The 14251-nt window shown below is 38.2% G+C and overlaps 1 protein-coding gene across 5 annotated transcripts in view; it reads left to right on the top strand.

Moving 5' to 3' along the window:
* CADM2 (cell adhesion molecule 2) overlaps positions 1–11079 on the top strand; it is a 688977-nt gene extending 677898 nt beyond the window's left edge. For all 5 annotated transcript variants that reach the window (XM_075769404.1, XM_075769413.1, XM_075769394.1 and 2 more), the window contains 2 exons: positions 1776–1901; positions 3475–11079. In XM_075769404.1, the coding sequence (XP_075625519.1) occupies positions 1776–1901; positions 3475–3593 (245 nt within the window). In that variant the 3' untranslated portion in view covers positions 3594–11079. The remainder of the gene's footprint in view (positions 1–1775; positions 1902–3474) is intronic.
* The last annotated feature ends 3172 nt before the right edge of the window (positions 11080–14251 follow it).

Here is a 14251-nt window from a genome sequence, read left to right as displayed (position 1 = left end):
CTTTGGGGAGGCAAGACTTCAGCCGTCTTGCTTTTTCCTGTGAGGCTGCTGGCGCGCAGAACTCGGGGTCATATTTAATCACCAAAGGAGAGCCGATGTCCCCTTGGACTGGTTCTGTGTACTCAGCACAGTGCCGCCAGCAGTAGCACCATGCCAGGAGGTTCATGGAGACGGAGGGAGCAGGCACAGCTGACTTTAGAAGGTAATTCCAGCTTTTTTGAGGCCAATACCTACTATTTGTCATCATGTCCATAGAAGTGCTGTGGCCAGCTTCCCCAAAGTCCTCACAGCAGCCAGAAGAGAAAGATGTGGGAGCTCAGAAAGCCAGCAATAAGTGACAATGCCATGCCTGATGGGTTCAGTGACTGCTAAGAGCAGAACTGCATCTGTAACAGTGGCCATAGTGCTCTGTGCTCCAGCAAACCTAAACGTGTAGTTTCAGTATGCCTGACAGTTTACAAAAGGAGGGGAAAACATGATTCTTTTATTTCATCTATATAACGTTACGTTTATGTACACTTCTCTGTGTGTAGATATATCTGTAGATCTTACTGTTATACAATGATCCTGGTCAGCAGAATGTAATTATGGTATCATGGAATTACACCTCGGCATTATCAGAGGCCCTTCTATTATCTTTACAGACTCGCCCTCTCTTCTGTGTAAATATTTTTCCTGCCTTTCTCTTTTGCAAAGCAAAGAAGTTGTTTCCAAACTATTTGTAGAATATGAACAGCTCCTACAAGGGAAATGCCCTTGAAGCACTGAGAGTAGACTGATTGCAACATACAGTACCTGCTAATAGCATCTTCAGAGAATTACTATTACTTCGTAGCAGAGGCATTTTCGTTAAAATAGAAATCTTACCATGATCCTTAGATTGATTTTTTACCCTCTTTTGCATATTTCAGGTGAGTCAACAGTCACAGGTTGCTGGTTCATTGTTCAAAAGCTCCAAAGGATTACTCAACCCTAAGTAGTGCCATTTCCCATGATTGCCTCTTTGCAACTTTTGTGAAGCACCAGGCAACAGAACAGGCAAATGACCACCACAGAGAGCTCGAATCTGGCAGTATTCCTAGCGCTCTGCACAGAGTTAGTAAAATGAACCTGCTAATACATTGTTATTTCTAGTACAGCTTGCTCGTATTGGGCGTTAATTGAGTATTCATAGTTAATTCACAAACTGACGCTTGAGACTGAATGATGATCTTTCAGGTTGCCTGATACCTTTATCTGACCAAATTCATGCAGACTCAGCCATGTGCAGAGGAACTTGGCACGACTGCACTTTATCTGCCTTTTTATTTCTGGTGCAATCGGATAGGAATGAGAGGAAGAGAATATATAAGGGATCCCCACTGAGAATCAGTTCTATAAATTATGTATTATGCAGACACTATTCTGCTGATGCTATCTGATCCCCAATTCTCGGTTCCTTGTTTTTCCTTCTATAAATAGCTATGGCCAGGTTTTCAGTTGTAAAATGGCGAGGACAAAACCAGAAACCTTTCTCATTTAATAACCTCTGCCAAAGAAGAATAAGGTAATATTTTTCATAACTGTGATGTCCTCAGGGCTTTAACAATCTGGGAATACAAGCAGCACTATGTTGTTGATAAGATACTGGTAGTAAAAGTGGGAATAACCATCCTGAATATTAAAGAGGGAAATGCCCTATTTTCAGGATGATCAGTATAAAACTTGGTATTGTGAATTTTCCTGACAGTTTTTGTCTGTGTAGCACCACTTTTGCTTTTTGCTTCTCCCTCTAGATCCAAATGCTTTGGCTGGACAGACCGGACCTGACCACGCTCTTATAGGAGGAATAGTGGCTGTAGTTGTCTTTGTAACGCTATGTTCTATAATTCTCCTTGGTCGATACCTGGCAAGACATAAAGGTAAGACAGATTAGTGGAAGTTCAGTCACTTTTGGAAGCAAGGCACAATTTCACCTGGCAGTGCTGTTCCCTTTTGCCTTCCCCCATCTGCTAAATGATTTGGACAAGAAAGCTCAGTTCACAGTCCAGTCGTCAGTGAAGCCCCTGAATTTTACCCAGTTTTCTAGTGGACTGGCAAAGGGCATCTAGTTTCATGCCCAAGGTCATAAGTCAGTGATGTAGAGGGACTGAGAGATAAGATTGCCCTTTGGTTTGAGCCCTTAGCTCTAGGCACTTGATTACGTGCACTCATAGTTTTCTCTAGTATATCCACTCAGCAGAATGTGTATATACATCGAGTGAACAAGAGTTTTCATTTTAATAAATTGCACTAATACTTTAGGTATGTATTTGCAAGATAATATTAGGAGCCAGTGGTGAGTTTTCAGATCAGTGACTCTTTTAGCAATGATCCCACTGGAATAAGGGTTTCATTCCCGGGCCAAGCTTTACTTCCTTCAGAGAGTTCACCTTAAGAATTCTACTCCCTTCGTTTCCAGTTTCCCCTGGTCATTAGAGATAACAGGGATGGAGTGACACTGACTTCTGACTATGCTTCTCTACAATCCTGTTTTGACCTTTTTAATTCAAAATCATTTCTTGAGATTTAACCTCTGAATGGCTTGTAGACCAGTTGTTAAAACTCGGTTGATTCCCTACACCTACCAAAAAAACAAAGTGAAGAGAGGATTAGTGTTGGTATTAACTCATTAAATCTTATTTTAGATAGGATAATAATATGTCTAGCAGACATAAGATGATGAAAACGTCTTTTTAATTTGATTGGATTGTGCAGAGGAAAACCAAGATTGTTTTTAATGAGCCAGTGAAATTGTGTCTCTTTTCTTTTACGTTCCTGAATGAGCACATATCCATCTTATGCCAACATACATAATGCTTTTCGCAAAGGAAAAATTGACTATTATACACAATTCTCTTCATTCATATCCTGAGCATAAAAATGTCTGTGATAGTATAATGTGAGTGGTTCAGTTAATAAAACTATCTCAATTTTGTAATTCTTGGAAATTACTATGATACAATTCTGTAAAATTAAAGTATAGATACGATCATGAAAAATTAGAAATACAAAAATAATCAATGGCCTTTTTTTTTTAAAATAGCATTTATGAACATCTAAGTCTTCAAAGTTCATTTGGTGTTTTGGGGGGGTAGGTGTTCCATGAAATAACCAAGATTTTACCACTTATTTTATAATTGCAAAATACATTGCATGTTAGTGCAGTTAGATAAAGTAGATTTTTGTTAAAAGTTTTCCTTAATTTATTGTGGATATTCTTGAATTTGTGTGTGTGCATTATCAGTATTAATACTATAAATACTTCTTAGACAACTTAGAAAGTTGAGCATACCTATATGATGTGTACTAAAATTGTGTAAAAATATTTGTCCATTCATGAAGCAATTGGAGCATTGTTAGAAATGTACTTCCTATAATGCAATGTAAAGCTAAAAACCCCTAATATTTCTTTTTTTTGTTGTTTTTTGTTTTCTGTTTTACTGATTCCTATAGGAACATATTTAACAAATGAAGCAAAAGGAGCTGAAGATGCGCCTGATGCCGACACAGCCATTATCAATGCAGAAGGCAGCCAAGTCAATGCAGAGGAGAAAAAAGAGTATTTCATTTAGATGCAGAGCTAGAATCTTGGAGTTTTACTTATCAGGCTGACTGCTGGAGAAAACTGGCTATCATTTCTCAGAATTCATTTCTGCCATCTTCTGCTATCTTTATTAACTCGCATACCTGCTATAAGTAGCCAGTTTATGCCAACAATCAGCTGTTGACATCATCATTCTATAATTACAGTATCATGCGTAAAGCAGGACATTTCTTATTGCCTAAAATTCATATCCACTGCTCTCTTAACATACAGTGCTTGAATATACAGCCTTAACAATGTTAATCATCATCTTAATCCAAGTTTTCTACATTTTTAAATGTTACGCAGCTTTCTTCTTTTTCAGTTTTCTTTTGTCATGTCCCTACTAGTATGTCATAGAACAATATTCATAACAAATACTATTAGGTAAGGACCTAATTTACTTACTTAAAATGTTAAGTCTAAGATTAGAGGTTTACAAAGAATGTTTTATACATGTCTATCTATAATTCAAAAAGCAACTTGTTTTTGGAACATATGCCCTAGGAAACACCAACCGAAATCTTTTTAGTGTGGTTTCTTGTATGCTTGAATTTGGTGGGAAAAACCCTATGACTCCGCCAAATTTTTTGTTTCGTTTTGCTTTGTTTCACTATGTTTTAAATGGTACCTTGACAACAGTGCCATGTTTCAGTGGTAAAGACATGCTGAATAGCTAGCTATACAAATTCTGCAAAGTTAGATAATAGTGCTTCATTTGAGACAAATTTGTCCTGCCCTTTTACTGCTTTGTGGGATCACAAAGATTAGAGATCTTTCGGAGTAATTTCTGTTTTTATAATTTATTTGCTTCACATGAACTCACCTGCCTACTGAAATTTGAAGTGTTCATGGGGCACAACTGCAAGGCATTTTAGTATCTGTATATAGTGCATATAAGAAATTCAATTAAACATTATTTGATACATATTTAACTTTTTTGGCAGTAGCTAAGTCAGTCACCAGTAAGCATTTTCTAATGTCCATTATATCCCTTTAGATATGACTCAAAATCAATATTCTGAGTAGATAACATGTATTAGTATTTTCTGTCTGTATGTCCTAGCACTGTTCAGCAGCAAACTTTTCTAGTTCTTGTTGATTTTTTCTTTGTTATACAATGGAAGCACAATGTTATATGGAAAGGTAGTTTTAAGCTAACAACCAGTGCACAGCCTCAGGTTTTAAATTACAACCACATTTGATTACTATCCTTAAAAAATACTATTGAGTTGCTAAAATTCTCAGTTTTTAATTTGGCAGTTCCAGAGCTGCTTCTCTATGTTGGTTTGCCAAAAAAAAAAAGAAAAAAGAAAAAAAAAAGAAAAAAATAGAAGTGTTAAAACAAAAGATATATGTTTTGTGTATACAGTAAATGGACTAATTCTTTATATTAAATTCCTGTCTATGCATTTTGTGAGGTACAAACTTATGTCACCGTGAATGATAGAGAATTCCTGCCATGCTTTTAGCTCCACAGTGAAAGTCTCTGTTTGGATTATTTCTGAAATTTTTTGTGTAATTGACAGCTGAAAAATCACATGCTCTTAAATATGACAACAAAACACTGTAAGCCCATCGGCTTATTTCCTCTTCCAATGAAATAAAAAGGTTGCCATAACAGCTCTGGGAAATGATTCTACACTGGAGGACACAAGTTAGTCGAGCTGGAGCTTGTCTCGCTCCTAAGTTTTGCACCTTTGACGAAAGAGTATTTCTCTCTGGTTGCTGTACTTATGAAGCCTAAAAGCATGATGGTCTGCTGTAAAGGACTTTCTCCTGGGATTTTATTTTTGTGTGGGGAAGGGAGAGTTTGGAATACGACATCATGTAGTATGGTAAAACGGAAGATAAAGGTGCTGTGTCAGATTATTTATCAGAAGAGTATAAAACTTTTAAGGACAATATTAGAGTATTTTAATTGTTTTTGTTGAAACATTTATCTTGTTAATTTCTAAGAAAAAAGGGTGACGTCAATCAAAGCAGCACTTTTTTCAAAATATACAGACATAAATAATATGATGTGGTTGAGTGTTAACATAATAAATCATATACAGTATGACATTTTAAAGAAATAAGTCTGCATTGATGTGATTGCATGCTTGTTTTTACCGTTCACTCCATACCCATCTGTGGAAAAATGCAATAATATGTTAATATAATATGGTAGTTTGAGAGAACCAGGTAGGTGCTACTAGACACATTGAAAACTAGTATAGGTTTACAAGATATTCATGTCTTTCGAAACATACACATGTAAAAGGCTGGCGAAGGAAGTCATTCAGTTTAATACCAAAAATATGGGTTCTTGTCACAACAGTAAGTTACATTAGCTACAATACAGTGTCACGTACGACAAGGTTTTATTTCAGGACCTGGGGCCCAGTTCAACTAAGCGTTTAAGCACGTGCTCAGCTGCAGGCATGGGAGAAGTTCCATTGGACTGTAAGGCACTATTCATATGCTTAAAAATAAGTGCTTCCCTGGATGAGGGCCTTCTTTGTTCACGTGGAATTGCCCACCAGCGTGGTGTTTACGACTTTTTTCATCCTTCCTAACTCCAGCTTGCTTGAGTAGTAGGGTTGTTACTTGAACCATTGCCCAACCAAGGTCAGGTAGGACCTTCAAAAGCAGCATTGCCCTTGGGGTAACCATTTCAAACCATTTTTTCCAGTGGCATAGAAACAGCATTTAAACTTCACAAAAAGAGATATAAATTGTACTGTTAAAATAGGTTATTTCGTTGGTTTTTCAATTAAAACTTCTCACATGTGCTGGTTTTTAACACGGCGGATCTTCCATTATCTTGCACCTGGCGATGTCCCTTGCGTCTCTGCAGAGCAGGTGTGAAAAAACCCACACCAAGCATTCTACCTGGGTAGCACTTTGCAGGCCTGCCTGGTCTTCACCGGTTTAAATTACTGCACGCGGTGTAAAGAGGCATCCCTCTTTTTTTGTAAGCAGAACTACGGCTCAACCCTAATGACATTCAGTAGGCGAAAAGCCAGCTGCCCGCTCCCTTTGTCCGAGATCCCATTCTGAAATACCACTTTGATGATGGCGTGAGGTACCTGAGGCTCTGAATGGGAGCCACCCTTGCTACACCCTTGTGTGACATCTCTCCCACACGCACGTGCAGAGTAGTTTTCTCAAGACCAGGTAGCTGGTTTCTGCCAGTGTACTGTTTACAGTGTCGATGGCTGATTATTTCTAAACTTTTTGATGTAGGGTTTTTTTTGGTTTTTTTTTTTAATGCTTCAAGAACATTCTTATGATTTGAACAAGAAAGCGGTGCATCAGAAGACAAGGGGTGCATCCTCCCACTCTTTTAGTGTCATCTAACAAACCAAGAAATAGTTTAAGGAACCTGATGTTTAACTTGAGGCTCAGAATTTAAGCTAGAATACTTTAAAAAGTTTCCACGTTACTTAAGGATGGTTCGTCTTACACTGAGACTCCCTCTATAAAGGAATACGTGAAGAAAACCAACTTTTCTAAGACAGACATGAAAGTTAACATCTTGTGTATTTTCATTACAGTATTATATATATATATATAACTATTTCAATGAAAAGAAAGGACAGAATCATCTGTAATTATGTAATTCATGATTGTAACAGCACTGAAGTTACCATGTACGCACATGTACAGTAGCTATTTCAACAGTTACAGTGTAGTTACATGTAATTCCCTGTAACATAGCAGTTAATAGTGTAATTTAGTGCCACTTATTGTAAAGTGTTACCAAAAGGAAAATGGAGTTCTTACCTTTACAATTCCATTCAAATTAAAGGTAAGTTTATTAAATTAGCACCATAAATCTGATATTGCATTTCTTAATTAAGGAGGTGATTTAAAACTTCATGTTCACACTGCAGCTTACCCCACCGCTTATCCAGACTCCTCCAAGTGTCTAATCTCTACACTCCTAGGAACTGGTAATCTGTGATGAACATACCAAAAATCCAGCTACTTCAACTTTAATTGAAAAGCTGTCTAAGAGAGAAAAACAAACAACAACAAACATAACGAGTAATGCTTTTTATTAAGTGGCACAAAGTACACACTAAAAACTATGCAAAAATATAGGTAAATACAGTGTACTTACATGTAAGTATCTTGTACTTGCTGTGTATGGATATTGGAAAACCGTGTAATTATAATATGCATTTTGATTAATTCAAGCAGGGGGACGACCCCTAACAGTCACAAGGAAAAACTGGAAGGTACATATACAAGCAGTGCATAGCCTAATGCAATATGTGTAATTCCTCTACTTGCAATGACAACTAATTTGTAAAAATGCTTACACCACCCCTCATTCTCACGAGCTTTGCTTTCCATTTCTTCGAGGCTCATTAAATATCACTGAAACACCTTTAGGCAAAGTAAGACACTGACTCCGCTAATGGCTTTGCTGCCAGCATTCTGTATGTCTGGCAACACTGTTCTGTAATCTATTTCTGGCTCAACAGCGCAAGTTTCCTCTTTTTTTCTGTCCTCAAGGGAGCCTAGTATGTTAAGATGCTGAAATATGCTGCCATATGCCCTGGTATTTTTAGCATGAACAACAGAGAAAGAGAGCGAGCTGCATTCTTCTGACCCCTATTTTGCTGAATCACCTCACCTGGAATTTCCACTACTTGCTCAGTAACCCCAGGTAATCTTAAATTGTAAGTACAAAATGCTTCCATCAAAGTACAGAGGATGCCTTTAATGATAAAGCTACCGTTTTGTAAACGTGAAGTTTTTGTATTACTGATCTTTTTACTTCTTGCCACTTTGCTATCATACCCTTCCAGAAGGAATGCACCGAAAGACAGATAACATAGAATAGCAAAAGAAGAAGAGAGTACTGTAAGCCTTCTTGTGGTTGCCATTGCTATAACCCTCCTTTGTGTCCTGTGTAACTGGCAAATAGATGTATTTAGCAACTGCCATTAGCGTCATTCCGCACGATACTATTCCTAGAATATGACATCTACCTCTCAGTCTAAATACTAGCTATGAGATATTTGTATACATTTTAAAATACTACTGAATCTTTGGTGTAGTCTTGAAATAAGATCACTGTATTTAATCTTTTTTCTGTTAAAAATAGGAAAAAAATATTGTCTGGCTTCATAATTCTTGCCCTGTTCTTTACTAATTTTGGGATAGTTTAAACTTTTAACAGGGCATAAGGACACAGCCTCAGCTGGTGTAGATCAGCTTCACTCTGTTGCCTTAAACGTGGGCCAATTTACGCTCGCTGGGGATTCAATCCAAACAGTTTAAAAATGAACTGCTATAACACATCAGTATTGAGTCAGCACTAGATAATGATGTGCAATCCAACTGCAACACAGTTCTTTCCAGTAAGGCATGCAGGTTTGAAGAGGAACTTTTAAAAGCACATGTAAGCTTTTGAATTAAATATGCAATACCAATACTGATGAGATATTCTGACATGTCTCTTAAACATTGCCAGGGCATGTTTACATTAAAAGCATTCAAAGCATGGGGACAGGGAAGGACTATTGCAAACAATAAAGGAAAATTAAATGGATAGAGCAGCCTTTGATGTCAACAGAGCAGAGTAGAAACTCTGATCGAGAGTGGGACTTCCTACATGGCTTTTCAGAGCGGACCTAGTACCTCTAAAGCAAACAGGAGTTGTCTACTTGGCGTTAACAGAAGCTAGCACAGTTCCTTCTTGCTATCAATGAATCTAACCCAGCACTCCGCACTTGTTTTAACTCAGGAGGAAATAAGGGTACAAACATGGTTTAACAGCACACTTCCGTATCACTCCACATTCTCGGGATGCTCCAAGCTTTGTTTGCTTCCAGCAGCCCTTAAGGGAATTCTTCCAGCATCTAGGAATCATCTTGTTGCCAAGCCATGTTCGTTTTCTTCAGCAGTGTTTAGTGTACTCACCACCAGATGGAAGACGGTGTGAAGCCAGTATGATGACTCTACAGTAATAGGGGCTTCCAGAGCATCTCAGTAGATGGCAAAAAAAAAAACCAACAAACATTCTCTGTGGCTTCAGTGTTTACTATCGATCTGCCCTCCATGTTCTGTGTCTTAAGTAATTTATTCTCTGCTGGGCTAAAAGCAGCAGTCCAATTGGAAAGGAGGTAGGAAAAAAAACCGTCCTTCCTCTAAAAGGAGCAGTCTGTGTTAGTATTAAAGAAAAGTTCAAGGATTTTTATTCTTTTTTTTTTTTTTTTTTTTTTTTGCGATTTCAGGTGCAAAGCCAAGCCTGTTGGGGTCAGCACTTTAGCACTTTCCCTGTGTTCAGGGTCAAGCCAGCAGTGTTTCATGTGTGAGCTCTGATCTCACATTTCGGCACAAACTACGGACAGCCTTACCCTGCCCTTATGCATAGTGCTGAAAATCACTGATGCTATTTTCTTCTAAACATACTCATTTTCTTAGTCTTATTCTACAATGCAATCATTGAAGGATTTTCATAATAGGTTCAAAAGAAGGGTTTTTAAAGTAATAACTTATAAAGAAAATAATAATGATGATCATCAACTGTTTATGTTGATTATGAAGAGGAGGAAAATCTCTAATTGCTGGACTGAATTCTTTATCGCTTCCTCTTTCTCTCCTTTCTATGCATATTGATTAATGTTAGTAAATATGCAGTTGCACATGTTGTCCTTTTTCAGTGAAAGCAGATTTGCTTGTACCCCTATATAGCTTCCATAGAGATATGCAAATATGACCTACAATCATCTGCTTCTGCCTAAACAGTGAGCCAAGAGAGTGAACTCATGGATTACAGGATTCATATATGTCCTGTTTCCATAAAAGTTGGGTACAATACGCCTATTGATTTCAGAAGAACAAGGCTCAAGTCCTTAATGCACATGTTTGGGTTGCTATTTAGCTCTTTTCCAACAGAATTATAAAGCATTCCTTGTGCATCCTTTACTTTTAGCCTAGATATTTTATAACTACAAAACCCCTTCAGTTCAGCAGGAAGTTTCCTAGAATAAATAATAAGGCATAATTTGTGCAAGGACTATAACAACTTAATCTATTCATAGTCAGTGTAAGTGTACTCTCCTAGGAACTCCAGTGTACTCTGCCCTACGCTGGCAATTTAAGGCCTTGGGAAGGATGTATTCGAATGGTTCAGAAATACAACCACCAACCTGTAAACAAAATCGATGGGAATTAAACATATTGCACTGATGATGAGACACATTTACTTCATTTAATTTCCTCATTAATAACTTTAAGCAGACAAAATGCATATTGTAATATTAGGTACATGACACTTGCATGTTGCTATGCCTATATACTTACAAAGTATTCAATGTGTACTTAGTGGCGCTTAAAAAATGTCATGTACAATTCTTCTAAACATTCTTACAGGGTTCCCATTTGCACTTCATCTTTCAGAAAAGTCTTGTCAGAAAAATGTCTGATGAATATTATTGAAAAAAATAAAATTTCAATTTTAGTTATCTGTTGGACATTTCTGAATTGTCTATTCATTTAATATGTTTCCTGGTGCTTGGCAGTTTGGCAGTGGAGTTGATTTAGACCAGTGGCTGTACACACAGACTGTACACTGAGCAGATTTTGCTGTTTCTAGTAGAATTGTTATAATCATATACTTCTCTAAATAATTCTGAGGTTTTAAACAGTTATCCAAGAAAATAATCTGTAAGACACTGGTATTTTACAGAGAATTACACAGTCTATTATTTTCTTTTATGTTTATATATATTATTTACTGTGTATTGCTTTATAGTTTCTTCTGACTGACAAAGTAACAACTTCTGGATGCTGTCCTCACTGTAGGAGAAATTCATCCTTATGAAGAGGTCAAGTGCTGGAAAAGCATTTAAGCCTGTGGGACTTAAATGGTGGCTTAGCCCTCTTGAAGGAGCTAGAGAATTCATGCAAGGCTTTCTATACCACTTGTCATGCTTGAGTTGGTGTTCTAAAGGGCAAGAAGGCCACCGGTCTCAAAGGGACAGAGACAAATGTCGCAGGGAAGAGGAAATTCTGAGGGGGTCCATCTTTATGAAAAAGAAACAAGTCCCAGATGCAGAGAGAGACACTAACTGAGTTTGCTACCTGCGTGCAGAGGACATCCCAGTGCTGTTGCGCATCTCTGATGGCAAGAGCTTTCCTATGACATAAACTCAGCAAGCATTCGACAAATGTACCGCCCTGTTAGATTCAGCAGATTTGTTCTTGTCTTTACTACTTCTTTTCACTAAACCAAAATATGTCCCCTTAAGCAATTTCTAATGTGTGATAACATACTTTTTAAATACAGCAGCAGTGCAGAATTCCACATGATCCTCAGTCATACACCCATGATTTAAGGCAAAGCATACTGGAAATCTACAGTGTACTGAAGGAAAATTACACAGTCCATCAAATGACACAATCCACCACTGGATTTATAGTTTTCTGCATTCAAGCTGTAATTCTTTTAGTACTGTCCTGTTTTCCCTCAGCAGCCAAAAGTTTCCCCAAAAGTAACAACTGCACTTTGCACTGTGTCTTTCCCCAGCCGAGAGCAGATTCTTACAGTGATCATCCTAACCTGGTATGTCCCTTACATGATTCTTTTTTTCTGTACATGCTGGTGAGGGATTGCTTTCATCAAGAACCAACAAAATACCTGCCCTCTTCCCCACTTTCTGTAGTAATAAAAGACAACAGGCCCTTTTTTTCTGGGTTTTGGGTTTGGTTTGTGTTTGTTTAGTTTGGTTTGGTTTGGGGTTTGGGTTTGTTTGGTTTGGGCGGGAGGGAAGGGGTTTGCAACAGGTATACTGTAGGGGACAACAAACACGATTTCTTTTAAACTGTAAAGGCTGCTTGAAATTTCATTGAATATTGAGAATAATGTCATTGAATACAGACTCTCTGTACCAGACTCTCATGGCATAATATACTGATGTGAAAGAGAGTCTACTTACCCCTTTTAATAGTCATCAGGCACCTATAAGAAGCTATACGCACTCTTTCAAAAGTCTTGTTACAGAGCAAAACTTGGCCAAGTTGTGTTGGTAAGTGTAAGGTAAAGGTAAGTGCAATTAGTGAACTTCAGAGCTAATCAAGTGGGGATAATGAAGATGATTCCTTGCTTGACAAAAGAATCATCCTACATTACCTTCTGGTTCTGCTTCAAGCACTTGGCAGCATCCTGAGCCACAGGAGGGCATTTTTGATTAGCTCTGGGCTACTTACTTGCCCTAGCTCTTGCTCCTGCTGAGTTCATAGCAATAGCGTCTCTGCTGCTCAAGGCTAAGAGGCGAGGGCCTTATTGATTCTGCAAGCTGCATGCGGGAAGAAAAGAAGACAGAGAGTGTTTTTAAGCAAGCCGGAAAGATTTTTTAGAAAGAGGCCTCTTCTTTATTCTGTGGCAACTTACAGGAAATTAGCGCTAATGTCAGCTGGTAAGGATAGTAACCAGCCCTACTTGGTGTATTGTGGGGGAGGACATCCTCCGGGTTGTGCCAGCTGCCTGAATGAAAGGGGGAGGGAGCGGAGAGAGGAGGCAAAGCCGTGCATGTGCCAGGAGCATGGGAGACAAGTTTGTCCTTCTCTAGGTGCAGGACCTAAGGGGACCACGTTGCTCTTCTTTTCAGTCTGTATTCGCTTCTACTGCTTCAGCTACAAGGGGTGCAAAAAGAAACTGTTCCAACCAGAATCACAGCGCTACTGAACAGTGAGAAACATTCTCCAAAACACTGATGCCAACACCTGGCAAAGAGGCAGTGCTTCCCATTTCAAGGGCTTTGAGCTGATTGAAATGAGAGAGGTGGGAATTTATAAGATACAAAGAAAGGAAGAAGAAAAGGAAACAAGCAAATCAGAATTTGGACCTTGACAGATGAAGCCGGATAGAAAGTACAAGTAATTGAAATGGAAAGAATACCTATTGCAAGGGCTTTTAGTTCTGTATCAGAGCATTAGCCAGCTCTGTCTCAGGACAAAGAAAATATTTCATATAATTCTGTAATTTTTCCAGTGCATTTTCACTCTTTCCAGAGCATCTAATGCTAACCTCAGAGACAAAAGTGCGTATACCATGATGTGATCCAGTTAAAATACATCATTATATTGCATTCACTAACGTACTATGAGATTACCCTCCAGAACAGCAGTAAGCAACATGACTAAGAGCTGTCATGTTTATTTTCTCATCTTCTCCCTGAGGAGGAGTGTGTGTGCAATGAAGCATTGTGGTTTATTTATTTATTTATCTATTTTCGTATTTCCCCCATGTTTATGTAAGAAGTTTAGATTTAAAAAACACTTTGTACTTGGAGAAGGAACCAACACAGTTTGTGATGGTCCTTTCTTCCTCTGAAATTCAATGCTCCAGTTTTAGAAATTTCTTCCTGTAAAACCTTCAGTGTGATAGAGGAATAAAGTTATTGATGATGGTCTACGTTTATGATCTCCAGGGAGACTTTCAGCTACACTCAAATCTGGCCTTTAAATTAAAGACCAAGGCCTTGGACTAAACTCCAAAGACTGTAAGAAGCCAGCGTAGGCTGCAAGGGAGCAAGCTGAGCTTGCTTGTTACTAAGAAGATGCATCCAAGCTTTGCATGCCTTTGAGGGTGTGTGAGGACATTCTTCATGGCCTACTATATTGCACCACTGTAGCCCATCTGAG

Source organism: Balearica regulorum, chromosome 1 (genome assembly GCF_011004875.1).
Source record: "Balearica regulorum gibbericeps isolate bBalReg1 chromosome 1, bBalReg1.pri, whole genome shotgun sequence".
Classification (NCBI taxonomy): domain Eukaryota; kingdom Metazoa; phylum Chordata; class Aves; order Gruiformes; family Gruidae; genus Balearica; species Balearica regulorum.
This window is presented reverse-complemented; position numbering and strand designations above follow the sequence as displayed.